The sequence below is a fragment of the Solanum pennellii genome, chromosome 3, assembly GCF_001406875.1.
Source record: "Solanum pennellii chromosome 3, SPENNV200".
NCBI classification, from domain to species: domain Eukaryota; kingdom Viridiplantae; phylum Streptophyta; class Magnoliopsida; order Solanales; family Solanaceae; genus Solanum; species Solanum pennellii.
Window position 1 is genome coordinate 74,338,213 of NC_028639.1, and position 19,066 is coordinate 74,357,278.

General features: G+C 33.0%; 2 protein-coding genes across 4 annotated transcripts; one reads left to right on the forward strand and one right to left on the reverse strand.

Annotated features, from left to right (window-relative positions):
• Positions 1-302: 302 nt before the first annotated feature.
• Positions 303-9,780, forward strand: LOC107012450 (DUF724 domain-containing protein 3-like). 2 transcript variants are annotated; one of them, XM_015212304.2, is made up of 6 exons: positions 304-1,013; positions 2,506-2,703; positions 7,206-7,358; positions 7,651-7,711; positions 7,779-7,892; positions 8,729-9,780. In XM_015212304.2, exons 1-6 carry the CDS (start codon positions 450-452, stop codon positions 9,379-9,381), a joined length of 1,743 nt encoding a protein of 580 aa, XP_015067790.1. In that variant the 5' UTR covers positions 304-449; the 3' UTR covers positions 9,382-9,780. The 2 variants fall into 2 exon arrangements, with proteins under 2 accessions (XP_027771724.1, XP_015067790.1); XM_027915923.1 differs by lacking the exon at positions 2,506-2,703 and having other exon boundaries at positions 303-1,013.
• A 5,919-nt stretch (positions 9,781-15,699) lies between these two features.
• On the reverse strand, positions 15,700-18,792 carry LOC107014757 (protein indeterminate-domain 7-like). Of its 2 annotated transcripts, none has more exons than XM_015214815.1 (4): positions 18,262-18,792; positions 17,730-18,007; positions 17,223-17,619; positions 15,700-16,970 (listed from the first exon to the last, which is right to left on the reverse strand). In XM_015214815.1, the coding sequence occupies exons 2-4, from the start codon at positions 17,962-17,964 to the stop codon at positions 15,977-15,979; spliced, it is 1,626 nt and encodes a 541-aa protein (XP_015070301.1). In that variant the 5' UTR covers positions 17,965-18,007; positions 18,262-18,792; the 3' UTR covers positions 15,700-15,976. The 2 variants fall into 2 exon arrangements, with proteins under 2 accessions (XP_015070301.1, XP_015070300.1); XM_015214814.1 differs by having other exon boundaries at positions 18,272-18,769.
• Positions 18,793-19,066: the final 274 nt, after the last annotated feature.

The following is a 19,066-nucleotide window of genomic DNA, read 5'->3' on the forward strand; positions in this document are numbered from 1 at the left end:
TGGGGCATGTACATATCTTGAGTCAAAATTCAAATTAAAAGTCTATAACTATTAGTATTAACTAAGCGATATAATTTAAATATTTTTAAATTTAGTAAATAAAACTTCGATTCTTTAGTGCATTGTAATTTCAGGACCCTTGCATCAAACTCCAAATCGAAGTTTCAAAAAAAAAAAACCAACATCAAAAAATTGCAATTTTTCGATTCGGTTTGATTTTTCGATAATTATGCCCACCCGTGAGGGACTTATGTCGAACATATACTCAAACATAAGGGATCATTCTTGTCATTTTCTTTACCTTATATAACACAGAATGCTACACATGGAGCTCTAGAACCCGCCAATTTCCTGGATTTCCAATGTTGTTAACAAAAACCCAAACCCTGCCTCCGCACAAAGTAAAAATATCAGTATAACTCCGCTGGAAAAATTCACCAACGGCGGCGATGACGACGACGAAGATGTTAATCGAGAAAGTGGGATTAGGAACGGTGAATGCATCAGCGTCGCCGGCTTACAAATCGCCCTTCACCATCGGCGATGAAGTCGAGGTTAGCAGAGAGGAAGTGGGTTATAGTGGAGCTCTCTATGAAGCTGTCATTGTTGAACCATTGAAGCCAGCGGCTCCGTCTCCGTACCCTAAAAGCGAAAATAAGAAAAGGGGTTTTTGGGTTCAGTACAAGCATTTATTATCTGACCAAGGTGAATCGGTATCTAAACGCGAGTTCGTCAGAAAACAGTCCCTTATACGACCTGCACAACCGGCTGCGAAGTGGGATCAGCGGCGGTCTTTTCGAGTGGGCGATGTTGTTGATGCATTTCATCTTGCAGGGTGGTGGACTGGGGTTCTTGTTTCAATTGTTTGGGATGACGGTGGTAATAACGGTTGTAGGTTCCGGGTGGCTTTCAAGGACCCGGATGAGGAGATTGAATTTTCCGAACATGACTTGAGGTTTCATCTGGATTGGATTGGTGGAAATTGGGTCCGTCCTGATCCGCCACATGAAAAGGTACTCCCTTTATACCATTTTTTTTAATAAGAATGGTGCATGGGTTTGCACACACCTCCACTAGTTCCACGGGATAACAGATAAGAAATCACGTAGTGTTTTTGTTTCTGTTGGGATTTGAAACTGAGACCTTGTCGAATGCCACGTCCATTTCTGCTTTGGTTCATTCAAATGCATTAACTTGGGACAGGGGGAGTAATAAGTTTACCTTCAATTTGCTTGTGTTTATTTAAGATCAACTTGGCCAGAACTTTGAACTAAATAGCGAAGTTTTGTTCATGCTGTTTTTATGCAAGGGAGTTGGATATTTACTTATTCCATGCAACAAATTTTCTTATATATGAACATGGAATTTTAATAAGAAAATTCACTAATTTGAAAAATGTCAACCAGTTCGAAGACAGTTTTGATGATGTACTGTATGGTGTTCATACTAGGTGGTTGATGTGTTTCCTTGTATGTGCTGGGTGGCACTTCTCTGTTATTGACTCTATATCGTGCATTTTCTCAACACTAGATATGATATTGCATTTGCATTAATAGATTGTTTAGCACACTCTATTTGCATATGCGTCCAGTTATAAAGAAGTAGTGTGAATCAACTTGGAGCTCAAAGTCTCGGTCACTGGTAGCTCGCGTATATTTGTTATTGTTGAGTCCCACATTGGTGCGACGAGTAGAAATGGGCCTCTTTATATGGGTCTTGAGCTATTCTTACTTATTGAGCTAGCTTTTAGGGTTGAGTTAGACCCAAAGTCATTTTCATTATGATGGTATCATGGCTAGACCCATATCAATTCATTGTTTATTGATGTTGGCCCCCATATTAAATTGCCCACACTCCAGATGTCCAGCCTTGGGCGTGAAAGGATGTTGAGTCCTACATTGGTGGGCTGAGGAGAAATTGGTTATGATCTTGGGCAATTCTTACCTCTTGAGCTAGCTTTGAGGTTGAGTTAGACTCAGTGTCCATTTCTAATATGTTTTGATTGGACCTCCCATACCATTGATAACGATCCTTATGCCCATAATGTGTCAAGAATATCTTTATGTTCCCTTAGCTTCACAGTTCAATTAGTGCAATGATTAATTTGCTTGTCCAGTATATGTTTCAGGTAGAATAGGTCATTTTGTCTTGAAGAATATCACTTGCTAGTATGATGGTGGAGCATGTAATTGTTGTTTTGCATGATGTTGATAATAATATCTAAGTTCATCATGTTCTAGCCTAATTATTTACCTGCTCCAAGTTCAATGGATATCTTTCTGTTTTAATAATGAGGTTATGTCCAAAAATTGTGAGATAACCAGAGTTTGGCTAAAAAATTGACATGTACGGTATAAGTTCCGGAGTTTTTGATATGTTTTCCTATCACGATGTCTTGGAGATGCCATTGTACATCTAATTTTTCCCGGTTTTATTTATTCAAAGCTTTTCATCATTAAGCAATATAATCATTTACTCCTGTGTCAATTGTATCAATTGTATCAGATGTCTCTTCAATTGGGAACTCCAAGCCCTACATTAAATCATATGATCAAGGGAATAACCTCTTCTAAGATGAAACTGGAAACAGATACTAGGACTGAAGAGGTACGACCTCCGAAGAAGTTAAGAAGTAGAAAACATGTTGTAGAAGCTTTGGAGAATCAAGAATTACCTAGGCCTTTTGTATCTGGGAAGGCATTTGTAAGTGGCTCGCTCATGCTTTTTACTTCTGATGTTTTGCATGATAATCCTTTTTGAACATTTGTAAGTCTTCTATCATTTATTTCCTTTGATAACTGTTTTATCCCGGGTAGCTTGTCGTACCTCGACTTTTTTCATGGGTTACCTCCCACTATCATAAGAATTGGTAATTCTGTCCACCGAGGCTTGGATAGATGGGAGGAAATTACTAATGTTGTTGCCTCTACTGAGATTTGAACTCGAGACCTCATGATTCTTAATCCACTTTAGTGCAATCCTCATGGTAGTCTACTTCATTGAGTGCGGACCCCATGGTTCTTAATCCACTTCATTTATTTAAAAGAAAATTATGCGGTTAAGCAAACTTATACTACTTAAATACTCATTATAGCTATAGTTTGCTATAATTATCACTCACGACTAACATTATACATTAATTATGTGGGCTGACTTCGAGTTTGTATAATTAGCCACATTTGTATATGTATAATTCGTTAGAATATACAAATACATATGTATAATATACAATTGTCTAATCAATATACGTATGTAATCCACCTCTCTCCCACTCTTTGGCCTCTCTCGCTCGGCTCTCTCCTCCCTCTCCCAATCTTGCTCGCCTCTCTCCTCTCTCCCAATCTCGCTTGCTTTTTATACAAATGCATATGTATAATATATAATTATCTAACCAATATACATATACAATTCACCTCTCTCCCACTCTCAGCCCTCTCTCTCTCGCCTCTCTCCTCCATCTCCCAATCTCGCTCGCCTCTCTCCTCTCTCTCCCAATCTCTCTTGCCATAAATACAAATACATATGTATAATATACAATTATCTAACCAATATACATATACAATTCACCTCTCTCCCAACTTTGCTCTCTCTCGCCTCTCTCCTCCCTATAACATGTAGCTACGACTATATGTGAAAGTTCCCCTTTATTTAAATGTTGTTTTCAAATAGAATTAGTTATTGTAAATACTACTAATAATATTTATCAGTGGTTGTTTGTTTGCAGAAATAAATGATTATCATGATTGAGGTTTTTAAATTTTAGTCAATCTTGCTTATTTAAATTTTGTCCATAAACACTAATTTGTATTGTAATTAGGTTTGTGAGTTATTTGGAGTATTCAAATGGTGTGAGTGTGTTGGGGGGGGGGGGGGGAGTCCAAAATAAACTTCGAGGCTACCCAGAAAAAGAACAGAAAGAGCCAAATTAAGACTAACTAAAATAAATCCGATACATTTCTCAATGTTGTGCAATCAGTTCCATTGTAAAGCTTTAAAATTTTAAAGGATTAGGCCAAAAATTAAGTAACTAATATACGATTATGAACATTTCTAGAAGTTTAAATTCAATTTCATTCTCAAGTGCACATCCAATTACTGCACATTTTGTTATGTATAGACCTCATTTCCGCTACCAACTTATTTGTTCACATAGCAATATACTATAAAAAGTTCATCTCCGAAAAATACATCTTTGTGCTTATGCTTTTGCATCTAGCCAAACTCATATGCTCAAACTGATCATGAAAACCATACTCCTCAAAAGCATCTAGCCAAACTCATATGCTCAAATTGATCATTCAAATTCATATGAGGACTACCCAAAAAAAACTTCGAGGCTACCCAAAAAAAGAAGAAGAGAAAGAGCCAAATTAAGACTAACTAAGATAAATCCGATACATTTCTCAATGTTGTGCAATCAGTTCCATTGGGAAGCTTTAAAATTTTATAGGATTAAGCCAAAAATTAAGTAACTAATATACGATTATGAACATTTCTAGAAGTTCAAATTCAATTTCATTCTCAAGTGCACATCCAATTACTGCACATTTTGTTATGTATAGACCTCATTTCCGCTACCAACTTATTTGTTCACATAGCAATATACTATAAAAAGTTCATCTCCGAAAAATACATTTTGTGTTTATGCTTTTGCATCTAGCCAAACTCATATGCTCAAACTGATCATGAAAACCATACTCCTCAAAAGCATCTAGCCAAACTCATATGCTCAAATTGATCATTCAAATTCATATGAGGACTAAGATATTATCCCAAAAATCTGCCTTCCAACCTCGTACCTAAGATAAGACTGTGTCAAAGTACTTTATACATGAGCAATTTAATATTGCATAAATGTACCTTGCATTTTCCTTTAGCCCCATTTCCATATGCAGATTCTTACTTCCCGCTGTGCTATATGTGGCATCATATATTCCATCTTGCATCCTTAATAATATAAAGATTTTACAAATTAAAAACCTGATGCTCCATAAAGTCCAGAGGAAACTTGCCTGAAAATTGATGTTCCATAAAAGCCAAAAAGAAAATCTTATAACCATTGTCCCATTCTATTAAATCTTAGTGTACAAGGAAAGCTATTTTTCTAGGAAAATGTTTATACTATATTTTTTTGTTTCCACCTGTAGCATTCACTCACACACTTAATTATCCTTCTTGCCATATGGTAATAAACTAATCAAGTTATAAAAGAGAAATACATAGACAAAAAGAATTTATGCGCCATAACCAAGTTTTTCATGAAAAAGGTCGGATGGTACCTAATGCACTTTCTCGAATCAACCAAGAGAAAACAAAAAACCCACTCTAACAACACATAACTACATACTTCCTTCAATCCTCTGACTTGTGAAGATGAATGTAACTACTTTGTACTCTTCTCTAACCTTTATTGTATACAATGACCATCCTAAAGAACCTACAGCAACACTTCAAGGTTTGATATGACCACCCTTTTGAATTACAACATTTGAAAGATAACTAAATAACCCAAATATAGCTACAATAGATTGCTGGTATAGTTTTGTACGGAACTTTGTTGCAATGTATTTTGTGCCGTATCTGCTAAGAAGGAAAAGTTGGTCAAATTTACATCCATGGAAAACTTAATATATCCAAAATCAGCAGATTAAATTAATGACAACCCTGGAAAAGAAACAGAAGGCTGTGATATGGGCAATTTCAACTTTCACTGAATAAAGATGTTCCGACTTTCAAACATATTTAAGAGGAGGCCGTGAAGAGATAAATAAAACGGGCCAGCAAATTACTTTCATTTGATAGAAACGTTTGATCTTACATTTGGATTTTTATGCTTATCATAATTATCCTTATTGAGAAAGGAGAGAAAAAGGATGTTTCTTTTGTTTTTTGAGGAAGTGTGTTTTATATTTGTGAAAATAGTATAGTAGATAAATAGGGGAAATAGGATTAAAGCCAAAAATTGACAAAAAAAGATAATTGGGTTTCTTGCTTAGCGAGCGTGCCACGTCACCAGAGTTATGTCCTACAACTATTTATTTATATAATTGGTGATCCTGTCGTAACTCTTAAGTAACAAGGATATAAAGGAGGTCTAAACCTTATTGATATCTATGTTGTCTACATGTTTCATTGTTTTCTCCGTTCAAGAATAGCTGATACAACATACTTATTTGTGATCTTTGGAACACCCAGGAAAAAGTAACATGTCGGAAGCATTCAAAAGCTAGTTTCTGTCAGAACAAAATTGGTTTTTCAATCTTTCTTTTAGTTTGTCAACTGTGAAAGAGACATTTTTGCTATTGCTTGAGCAACCCAAAAGGATTTTAAAGGTGGTTGTTTTTATGTTCCATTGGATTGATTCTCCTTTCATTTTCTCTTGTTCTGGTTAGGGTTTCAGTGATTCTAGTCCTTGAGCTAAAGAATGAGTGTGTTGGGAAATTTGACATTTTTACTTCAGAACCTTCAAGCATTAAGAGAACATGAAAAGTTGAACTACCGTTAGTTTTTTCTACATTGTTGATTGTACCCAACAATTTTCTCTCTACGGACCTTCTCTTTTAGATCCTGCTTTCCCTTTTTGTGAAAACTATACGTCTCTATGCTGAAAGAAATGAGATTCATGAATATCCATTCTTTCCTTCCTGTTCTCTCCATTCTCTTGGTACAAACTGAATGTCTGATTTTCTCTTTCCCAGCTCACTGAAAAATTGAAAGAAACAAAGGGATTAGATCCCCAATTATTGTGACTTGAAGAAACAATTTTGCTTCTTAAATATACTTCAATAATCTTCCTTTTTTTTACCCGTTCCTAGGAACTCCCGGCCTTTTATTCCTTGGTGACACGAAGCCACAACCTTAACTTTGGAGGTGGGAGGGTGCTTACCACCTAAGCAACCCCCTCTTGTCAACAACAGACAGCAACAACCCCCTCTTGTCATACTTCAATGTCAAGTTGCTCTGTGGGTTGTTCTATGTTAAATTGAACTTTACTGGCTACTAATACATTCAGTTTGTTTATCAACTTCGCTAGAATTTTCAGATTATAACCTAAGCAGCATTGTTAATAAATGTCTGTTCATCTGTATTGAAGCAAAAGTTGTTGGTTTACATACCTATGTATCTCTGTATTGTTGTTGTAATTGGAAAGGGGAACAGTTAGATAGAACCTGACTCTTCTGGTGGTTTATGCTTAACTTTTGCAGACGAGAAAATCAAGATTACTTGATTTTGTAGAAAACCAAGATTACTTTGAAAGTGTGGTTGATGTGGGAATCCTTTCACCCTGTGTCCAGTCTCTCCAGCACACCGTAGATGAGGATGCGAACCTAAGTGATTTTGAATTTCCAATTATTGAGGTAACTTATTGTTATACAGCTCATTCATCTGCATCTAATCTATTATCTAGAATCTGGGAATTGGCATTTGCATATGATACTTGGATACGAGAATATCATCACCTAGATGCTTTGATTCTACCTACAGCATGGGCCTAAATAAAGATTTCGATGATATAAAAGATGTCATTGATTAAAGTCTGAATTATCCATAGGCTTGAGTTTCCTTGCCTTTCTCCTCCATTAGTTCGCTTTTCTGTTCATTTCTGATTTATTCTGGTATTTATTTTCTATTTTACTTTTTGTCATCCAGGGAAGCAACGAAAGAAGTACCATGGACCTGTCTGCCCGTAGATCACTTGCTGTGACACAAGGTAACTGATTTTGGAATAGGTTTTTTTCGCATGTTGCATCATTGCGTAATGTTTTGCTTGATGACAGGCGTGGAGAAACAAGTACTTGAAAGCACTCTCCATGACTCGGTTAATGAAAAGAATGCAACAAATCAAGCTGAGTTATCTTCAAGAAAAACTGATGGGATAAATACTTCAGCAGGTAAAGCATGCATTTCCAGTGCAATTTAACAGAATATTTCTAGTGTAGTCGTGTATCCTGTTGCAATTGCTAATCTTAATGGTGTTTAGTAATTCCTATCTGTTTAGCTTCTTGTTTCAAAGTTTGTAGTTCCCGGAGAAATTTAATTTGAATGCTAATTAAATTATTCCTACTTGTTTTAACTTTTATCTAGATAGCTTAATAACTACTTTTGTTGTACCAAGAGCTATTAAGAACTCCAAGCAGTACTATTAAAATATGAAAGAGATTTCTAAAACTAAGCGTCATCTATTTCTAAGTGCATGTGTTCACTTACATCAAACTGCGGTTGAACAGAAAAAAATAATATCGAGGTGTTTGTGCAAGACTGAAGTTAGTTATGGATAGGTTTTTGAGTTTGAGCTCATTAGATTTTATAATCCGATACAGGGCTACAAGCTCAACCTTGATATTTTCAAGGACTTGAGAAGGAATTAATGTACTTCTACACTTCCTTTTCAGGATGAGTTAGCAACATTTCAATTATTCATTTTGGTATCTTCCTTAAAAAAATATAGTTGAATAGTTAGTGTTAAATATTGGATGGAAGATGACCACTACCAATCAAAGAAGTACTCGAGTGAGGTTCCTAAGCCGTCGAATAGACAACTGTCATTTTCATATTCAAATGGGGTGATCATTTGAACCATTTTAAAAAAATAAAAATGTTAGACCTGAACTGTTCTGTTTCCATCTAAAAATCTCTTAAGCAGTTGCTTGTCATTTCTGATATCCCGCAGTTCCCTTGTATTTTTAATGTCACAATCAGGTTTGGTTAATCTAGTCATCATTTGCAGGAGCCTCTGTTGCAGCAGTCCAACCATGTAGTGAGACCACTATGCCTGAGAGTGAGCCGAGGTTGGTACTACCATTTAAGAAGAACTCTGCTCTTTGGAGAGAATTTGAATCCATGGAAGTATTTACAAAAATTCCGCAAAATCCCCATTTTTCACCTTTAGCACAATATGAGGAGAATAAACGAGAAGAAGTAGCTTTACTGAAGATGACGAAGTATGTATTTTTTGTTGAGAAGATACCAAAGTTAACCGTTGCTGAACTTAGTAGTTCAGCTCTCATTAGTGAGATGCTGGACACTATCAAGGACTTGGAGGAGTATGGATTTGATCTAATACCGATTAAATGTCATTTGAATGATTTGATGTTGAACAACGATAAGCAAACTCAGCTCCGAAGCAAGTTGCAAGAAGAGGAGGGTAAACTCAAAAAATGCTATCTTGAGAAAGCAGTTGCTAACAACGAGATTAACAAGATTGCTTTGAAGATAAAGGATCTAGAGAAACAACTTATGTCAGCCAAAACCATGATTGAGACAGTGGAGCATCATATCAAGGTATCAGGATCTTTAAAGGGTACCATTTGTGATGACATTCGTCACGCTGAGCGTGATTTTGAAGCAACATTGGCTTCAGTGAAGCAAATCTTCAGCTGAAGAGAACTTCACCTTTTGTAAATCTTCATATGAAAGACGATTGATTTCGTCGAAATGTTGGTAAGTTAAGAAATCCTTGCCGATTTCAGTTTTACATAGGAGTAGTATGTTTCTCATTAAAAAAGAAATTGGTACAGAACCTCTTAGTTATGAAGCATATTTTGTAAATCTTTTCGCATGTTTGCTTCTAACGTTGATAAAAGTACATTTTGAGTTACTTTCTAGAGAAGATTTGTGTAGTCTACGTCAACTTGTTTGGGGTCAAGGCATAGTTGTTAACTCAGTGTACATGTGTGTCTAAGTGTTTGTAAATCAAGTGATGACTATTATTAACACTGTAATACTCTCTAACTTTGAGCAATGGTAAAATTTGGGAGGCGAAAGAGATTGTTGTTGTTAGTACATCTATTTTAATTGTGCTGCTACTATTTAAGCTTGAAATTGAAATTCATATATTTAAAATTAATAGAATGAATGATATAATTTATTAGGATTCTCCCATTCGTGTATGATAATTTAGTACATGCGTAAATTGAATAAACACTTGGACCTCAAAATAAATCTATATTGGGTCTCGATAATAGAATTATTGTGATCAAATAATCTTTGATTCTCTTTATTATCATTTAATGTTTTTATCTTGTCTGTTTGATATATTTTCAGTTACATATTCATCATATTCTAAGGAAAATTAATTCATAGAATCAATGTTTTAATGAATGTGAATCTTATAGTAATATGTGTTTCAATCTTTTAATGATTTATGTTTGGACTTTGTTATCGAGTTAATTAATTGTTATGACCGGTATTTGATATGTGTAGATACAATAAAATATAGTTTTCTTAATATGTCATAGTATATTCTTTCTTTTTTTTTCAATTATGTAAATACCATGTTTTTGAAACTTTCATACAATTTAATTATATTTTGTATCATATAATCACGTGTATTAAGACAATGATCTTCGATAAAATAAAAAGAGAATTCGTAACATCCTCGAATAATATTTATTCAAAACTAACTAAAACTTCTCCTAAATTATTTCTTTTAATTATATTCAATTTCTATTTTTATCTTCTGATTTTTCAATTATATTAAATTTCGCTCAAACAAAAAGTTATTCATTTGTGTTGCATTAACTGATCACCTATAACAAGTAAAAGACAATTTATTTATTCAACCATTTTGATAAGGATAAATTAAAATTAATGATCTAATATCAAATTTTAATAAGAGATCTTCAACCTTTTCAGTATATATTGTTTCTTTCCCCTTCTTATAAGATGGTATAAAACTTTTAGCTACACATATTAATGCTTTCAAATTGACAAACATTACTAAATCAAACTAGTTAACATGTTAATGATTTTTTACCTAGATTATGTTGGATCTTGATACAAAAAACTTAATTTACTAATATAAAGATTTCAATAATTTAATTTAAATTTCTAAAATATTTCTATGGTTAAAAATTTAGTATAAAAGTAATTCAATATTGTATTGTCAAGTTCTGGAAACTCCTTAGTATAAAAGTAATTTTTTGTATTTATCAATAATTATTCGTAATTCAAAAGAAGTTTTAATTTGTTGATGTTGGTTATAATTATGAGTAGAGTTTAATTTGAAGGTAATGATAAATATATGAAAAGGTCTTTTGCTTTTTTCCTTTTTAAGTACTTTATTTCCTTTAGTTTTCAAAAGCTCTATGATTAGAGGTTGCAACAAATAACAAAAAAGATAGAGGTTTTATGAATTATTTAGCACTAAGGGGGCATGTACATTTCAATATCTGTTTAAAAAGTGAAAAGATGATTGGAAATCCAAGATTTGTAATTATTATTATTCTTTTTTTTTGTTAACAATTATTACTATTATTCACATAAGAAGGGACCATGATGTATATCATCTTTACTTTTTACAAAAACTTGAACACAAAAATATTGATAAAGGTCAACTTGATTAATTATAGCATAAAGACGTACACGTTAATTAATTTCACTTAATAAATGAAAATTTACTAAACTATTACAATCACAAACAATTCTCATGTACTTCCTCTATACTATTTTTTTACCGTTATTCTTAAATCATATATCTTTGTCCATAAAATTTAAAACGAATAAAAGAATTACCTATTATTTTTATTTATGTTGAAATTCAAATTTGACATTTCATGACTCTAAACAATTTAAGTTTATTGACCACTAAATAATTTTTTTATTTCTAAAAAATTGAGTTATTAGCTGTTCACGTGGTTTTCAAATATTATTATCATTTTTATTTGTAAAATAATTAATAATCTATAAATACCTAAATTTATTTAAATATATTTTTTACATAAAATTAGACAGAGAAAAAGAGAACTTTTGAAAGTTGACAGGGATGAAGGATAGTAACATGACCAATTTTGACTGGTGGTTGGTTGGGAATCGGGACGTTGGCTAACTTGGGAGTTGAGACTTCATTACAATTGAATTCGTTATTTGTTTTAACACGAAATTTTAAAAAAATAAAATTTTAAAATTTATTATGGCTACAAATTATTTCATAAGAGTAAATTGTGTATTTAGTAAATTATTACTTAATATAGAATATGTATCATTTTTTCTGTGATCGATTAAAAAGAAAATAAATCATATAAAATGAAATAAGAGAGACTATTTAGTCTATATTAAGTGAATTGTTGACGTAAACTATATATTTTTTTTAATTTTTTAAAAACACAAATTAAAGATTACTTTATATTATTACCCTTTCAATTATTTCCAAGCTAAACTTCTAAAAAATGTAAAAATAATTAATAACTTTATTAAATAAAAATCAAAGATGCAAAAAAAAAAAATCTCAAAAATTTTCTTCTTAACTTTTAAAAATATACTTGTTTTGAAAAATGAGAAATAAAACATGTGACACATTTGACTACTCTAATAGATAATTGAAAACTGTGCAAATAAAAATTAACATATAAAAAATGTAGAAAATTGTGACTGACAGAAAATGACACAAGATGAAAATGGAGTGCATACATATACTGCCTTCATTATAACAAAGTCTTATATAACTTGCCTTTCTTCATTAACAATAAAAGGACAGGTGCTTAACTGCCTATGCAATTTCAATATCCGCTAAATAATATTATTTTCATTCGTTTGTTTCAATTTATACGGTAATAATTAAATAAATATTAATTGGTATTTAAATTTATAATTAATAATTAATATGATAGGAAGTGGGCATCTAAAGAATGTTATGTTGACATAATGCCGGTAGTCAATTGGTAAAGTCACTTTCAGTCTTAGCTTGATTCCACAAATTAATATTATCATAATTCATGTATTGCATGTTATGGCCAACCACTTTTATATTTTACACATGCATGCAGTTCATATATGTGGCTTTACTATGTTTCACTATATAAAAAAAACAACAATTTTTTCCAATTATTTTTTGTATTTTAATGATTTTTTTTCGAGTGGGATGGTTTGATGAAGATGAGATGGAAAAATAATGTTCTATATTATAAGTTTCTTATTCGTTTGTAGTAAAAAAGGTCTTGGGATGGTCCCGTGGGTTTGAGTTTGGGACTTTCATGCTGGAGATCTCAAGTTTAAAATCTCTTTCTAACGAAAGTCAGGGGTTTGCCTTCTTTGTCAAGCTCGTTTCACCAGGCTTGCCTAGTGCGGATTACCTTTCCTACGTGTTTTGCGAATTATTACATAGAAAAAGAGGTTTTACTCTATACGCATTCGAATTATTGTATAGAAACAGAAATTTTATCTTGTACGCATCTAAAAAATAACGACTGTGGATTTTCGTTATCGTAAAAAAAAAAAAAAACTCTTGTTTAATATTTTTGTATAGTCATGTATACTTTAATCATGCTCCATTAATTTTTGATGTTGCTTATATACGCACACATACACGTGCACGGGAATGAAATTGTAATTATTAATCTAGTGTTTGCAATTTCACTGTTTATTTACTTTACACCATGCATAAATCAAAATCTCAAATACAAAATCAATGCAAATTAATTGATGAAATCATATTACTTTATTGTTCCAACAATTATTATTTTAAACAAAGTAATAGGGACTCAGGGCCTATTCTTTAATTATTATTTTTAATTTTTAAAAAAATAAGTATGTAGACCCAATTTGAATATAATTGCTTCGTTAATAAATCCAAATTTGCATATGCCCATATCCAAGGGATTTCTTCGTGCGGGGTCGTGAGCTTTATTTTGGAGATAAGGGTTGCTCACTCTATATAATTTGGCTTCGCTATCGCTCGTAATAACCTATAGTATTTCTAGTCCTACCCATCTTAATTATTTAGAGTTAAAATTTATAAAGAGTTTCATATCGATCTTTAAAAGGATTAATCGATGACGATCTTTTTAATATATCTTGGATAATTCTCATATATAAAATGATCTATTCTAATTACTATTTCACATAATTTTCGTTTTTAGTTGCTATTAAAAAAAAGCATAAAACTTGTAGGTGGTGAATTTTGACCAGTCAACCTAATGTATGCAAAATGGTGCCCAATGAGCCTTAATTATTTTGCTTAATTACTCTCTCCATTTCACAAATAATTATCTGATTTAACTTGACACGGGTTTAAGAGTATAAAGAAGACTTTCATATTTTGTGGTCCTAAATTAAAGTAAGGTTAAATGTACAAAATTATCCTTTAATCTTGTGATCTTAAACATGTCATGTAAAAATCTGAAATCAAAATGTTACAAAAAAAAATATCATTCTTTTTTAAACGAAAATAATAGAACACTATAAATGAGCCTTTTCTAGAAGCATCTTTTTTCACTTCCATTTTATACAAAACATAATTAGCAAAAGTCAGTCTATTTTAACAAAATTTCATACTCACTTCTACTAATAATAATTTATTTGTCTTTGTGGTGTCCCCGTTGTCTTCAAATAAACGCTTTTGATCGCACATTATAGCGCGCAGCATGGTTAAAACATGCGTGGGGGTGTGTATATGTGCTGTGTGTAGTGACATTAGACTGGCTGGTGAAAATAAGTTAAGGGGTAGATAGTAAACTCAAAAAGAAAGTAATTAACAGCCTTTTGTATGGGCTTCAAAATTGATCCCACCTTGGGATTGAAGCTGCCCACATTGCACCCCACCTCAGGGGTCAAACAGCATCTCCTTTCTCTTTTTATCTTTTTTTTTTCTATAAATATAAATCAACCACACTTACACTTGCATGCACCTGTCTCCCTCTAATATCCAATATACATTTAAATATTATGTGTTAATAACAGTGAAAACTATGTCTCAATACCAAATAAAGTGGAATCGAACCTATAAAAGAGTGCATTTACACATGTTCAAACCATATCAATCAACCTTCTAACGATCGTGGTCATTGTTTAAAACAATTACTTACTGTGGCCGTCATGCAATGAAAGATGATTTAGAGATAAATTTAAATAACAAGTACCAATCGATAGCAACATGACTAATCTACTTCTACTCTAATTAATAAGTTTCACTATAAAATATGCATATATCCATAACTTTTTAGATCGACAAGCCACCTGCCCAAATATTCATCTTACTAATTATTCTAATCAAATGAATCATCTGCTAATTTTCATTTGGTACCACCAACCGTACATGCAAATATAATTTACTATAGCAAAGACAAATTTTAATGCTGGTATATTTAAGCTAAGATCCTTTAAATGGTAAAAGATGGTCAATTTCGGTTGAATATCCATATATATATATATATATATATATAATACACTGTCATAAAGAATGCTTTGTGCTGGTCGTTTACATGTGCCTCACCAACTCGACAACAAGTATAATAGAAAATTTTGTCCTATATTATACATGCTTATGCAGAACCCACTTCCAACTTATAAAATTATACCCCGATCTTTCGATCACTTTTATTTGTTCATTGTATTAAAAATCAATCACCGTCATATATGTTTAATAAGTATAACAAACCGGCTGGCCGGTCATCGACCACTACATATTATATATCTTTACGAATTGCAATAAATGACACTACGTACATATTAATTGGTTATTATTAAAATTAATATAAAGAACATGAGTTCCTTATCAACTGAATATGAAATTAATTTGGATGTCACTATCCAAAAGAGTTCATACAAACATACCATTTATAAGATCATGAACACAAAATCAATATAGAAAAGAGTGCAGTAACGTGGTCCAAGTACTTAAACACAACAAACACTACATATTTATGGATGATAAACTATCACATATAATAAATTCGATGAATGGAAGTGCAAAAAAAGATGCTCTAAAGACAAAAATTCTTCCATGAATTTAACTTTTTACTCATCCGAGTGCTTGAGAATGCACTATTTTTGTATAAAAATGTCACTATCCATAACAGCTGGGTAACAACAAAAGAGACTATCTAGGCTAGGGTTTTTCTTCCCAGTTCTAGCTAGCTATCTCTTTATTCTGAGCAAAAAAAATAAAAAAGAGCATACTAGTAATACAGATCTAACAATTACAGACATAATTGACTAGAAAGGGGAGAAAAAGAACCTGCATTTTGCGGTAAAATTGTACTTAACTTTGCCATGTTTTGTGATTTTGTGATTGAGTTTCGTTTGGAGTGCTATTAACTAGACCAGCTATGTTGAAAATGTCGCTATGAGAAAGAGGTCTTAAGCCTAAGAAATCTTTGGTCATATCATCGTTAACACTGCCATTGTTGTTTTTGGGATTCAAAATGCTAAATGGATCTTCGAAATTTGATCCTTCGAATCCGGTAGGATTAACGGATGAGAAAGAATTCATCATATCCTGAAGAGAAGAAGGAGTGGGATGAGGTGCAGTTGATAATGGGATGGTAACAGGAGTAATAACAACAGAGGGATTAGCAGCTTTATTCCCATATGAAGCCAAGCTATTGAAGAAACCAGTGGTGAGGTCTTCACGTGAAGACAAATTGAGTCCAAAATCTGTTGCGTTGCTAACAGACTCAGCAGCAGTAGCAGTAGCAGACACGTGAATTTGGTGGGGTCTCATCAGCATGGCTGGGCCTGGGCCTGATGAAACTGCAGAAACAGTACTCGCTTTGTTACTCATGGTCGCACCCATCTGAGCTGCCTTCTGCAACAACGCAGTTGCAGAAATATGTGGAGAGGCCATTGCTCCAGATGTAGGTCCGGATAGACTAGGGTTAGGGTTCATAAAGCCTTGTTGTTGTTGGTGGTGGCTCTGCGTGTAGTCCTGATCACTGAACCTAGATGATTGGAAGATCGATGAACTTAGGCCAATAGGTTGTGGTTGTGGAGGACCTGGTCCAGGACCAGGACCAGGACCACCTCCAACCAATAGCCATGGCGGAATCTCAGGCCTCAAGTTGAAACCAGTTTGTTGCTCTTTCTTCAAGGAAAATGTAACTGGAATTTCATGGTTAAATGGTTGAAACTGAAAATTCATTTGAGATGTGGAAGAACCAGCTTGAGACGGCAGAATTGGATTTCCTGTTATCGCTCTTGCACTCTCTTCCGCTAAAGCATCGCAAAATGCTCTGTGAGTTATGAAACTATCCCTCCTGAAAAAATACAAATAAATATATTCAGTGCTGAAATTCTTCTTCTAAATATATTCAGTGCTGAAATTCTTCTTCTGCCATTGACGACCTCAAGAATACAAAAGGTAGAATACAAATTTAAATTTGAGATAAATTAAAGAGCATGAAGAGGAGAGAGAACAGTACTAGACTTTTTGGTGTTTTTTTTCATGATTCGTCTTCATATGCTTTTGGAAAATACTGTATATATGAATGATTCCCATTGTTAGTTACCTTGAAAAAAGCGTTCCACAGTCGCATCTATACTCTTTGGTACCACAAGTTTTGGAGTGAGCTTTCCAGTCAGATTGAACTGCATAACGCTTTGAACATTTCTCACATTTCCACTTCTTCTCTCCATGTTTTCTACAAAAGTGTTTTTTGATTCCAGTGAGATCTCCCAGAGCTCTTGCTGGGTCATGATGAACACAGCTAGTTTCTGGGCAAACATACACTTTTTTTCTTATTTCTTTGCTTGTTCTTTGCTTGAGCTTCCATGGCAAGTTGTGTCCTCTTCTGTGAAGCTGCAGGTTCTGATCTCTTTGAAATCCTTTGTTACAGATTTCACAAACAAATCTATTGGTTGCCATTAGTGTCTTTGGTGACAAAGCTATCACTTCAGCTTCTGGGTCTGTTACCACATGATTGGTCCCAAAAAGGGGAAAAGAAAAAGTTGAAAGGATTTCATAACCAAAAAGAAAGCATATAAGAGAAGTACTTCAAAAAGCTTTGAATTCAAACCTGGATTGCCTGGTTGATTTCTCTTCTTCTTGATTTGTTGTGCAGGTTGAGTTTGTTGATTTGGAGGAGCAAAGTTATACTGATGATGAGGATAAATATTATTATTATTATTATCATTTCGGTTCGAAGAAGATACACTTGCTTCACCAGATGCAGAAGTTAAATTGGACATGTTCTCCTCCATAACAACACCAGGTACTTGAGCTTGTTGATTCATTAAATCTTTCATCATCATAATCTTGATCTCTTTCGTCTCCCTCTTCAAGCTAATCTACCAACTGATTTTGATAAAAGAGACTTTTTTAAGACACTCATATACGTATATATAGCTAGTCATGATGGGGTAGCAAAGATCTTTCCTTAAAACAAGTATGAGCTATAAAGATATAAATATGTTAAGAAATCTAAAGACAAAAAACAAACCTAGAAAAAGATAAAGTAGATGATATATATAATGGACAAAACTACATAGAGGAAAAAAGAACACTAAATTGGTTGAACCTGAAAAAAAGAAAAGAATAAAAGGAAACACCTTCAGCTACCTCTCTAGTCTTGTGGTTTCTTCTTCCTTTGGCATCAACCCAACAAACAAATCTTGTTTTTCCCAAACCCCAAAAGAAAATGAGAAAGAAAGAAGACTTTTTTTTTTTTCATTCAAGTTTCCAATAGATATATAATCAACTTGCTAAAATCAAGAAAATCCAATAATAAACATGCATATAAGAACAAATAAAACTGGACCAAATTTCTTACAACTGTTAAGAAAGAGAAAGAGATTTGGATGAGAAGAGGGAATCCTCTCTGTAATCCTCTCCACAAGAAAGAAAGAAAGAAAGAAAGAGACCACCCTACGGCTAACTCTGACGTGCACTTTCTGTCTTTTCTTTTGTTCTCTTCTCAAACCCCAGAAACAAAGAAATTTTTTTAAAAAAATATCATCTTTCTTTATTGTATTATTACTAATAATTCTGCCTTTTAACAAAGTCTCAAATGAAAAAAAATCACTTTCCTTCCTTCTCTCATCAAAAAGCAAACCATGTAAAAAGAGTCTGTGAATTTTGTATTTATAAAGATTTGAGATTTGGAAATGTTTGATTTAAACATCATTGGTACACACCAGTAGACCCCCTTTACTCAAATGCAACTTTCTACAATAGTATTATTTTTACAGTTATATGATTGAGTAATTGATTTAACTCTTAATTCTACTTCTAATAAGTAACACAGATACCAGTGTTGTCTAAAAGTTTACTATTTTTCCCCTTTCCTTTTTTTCCACCTTTCATTTCATTAATCATTCAACCTTAATTTTATTTTATTTTTGAAAGACAAAACTC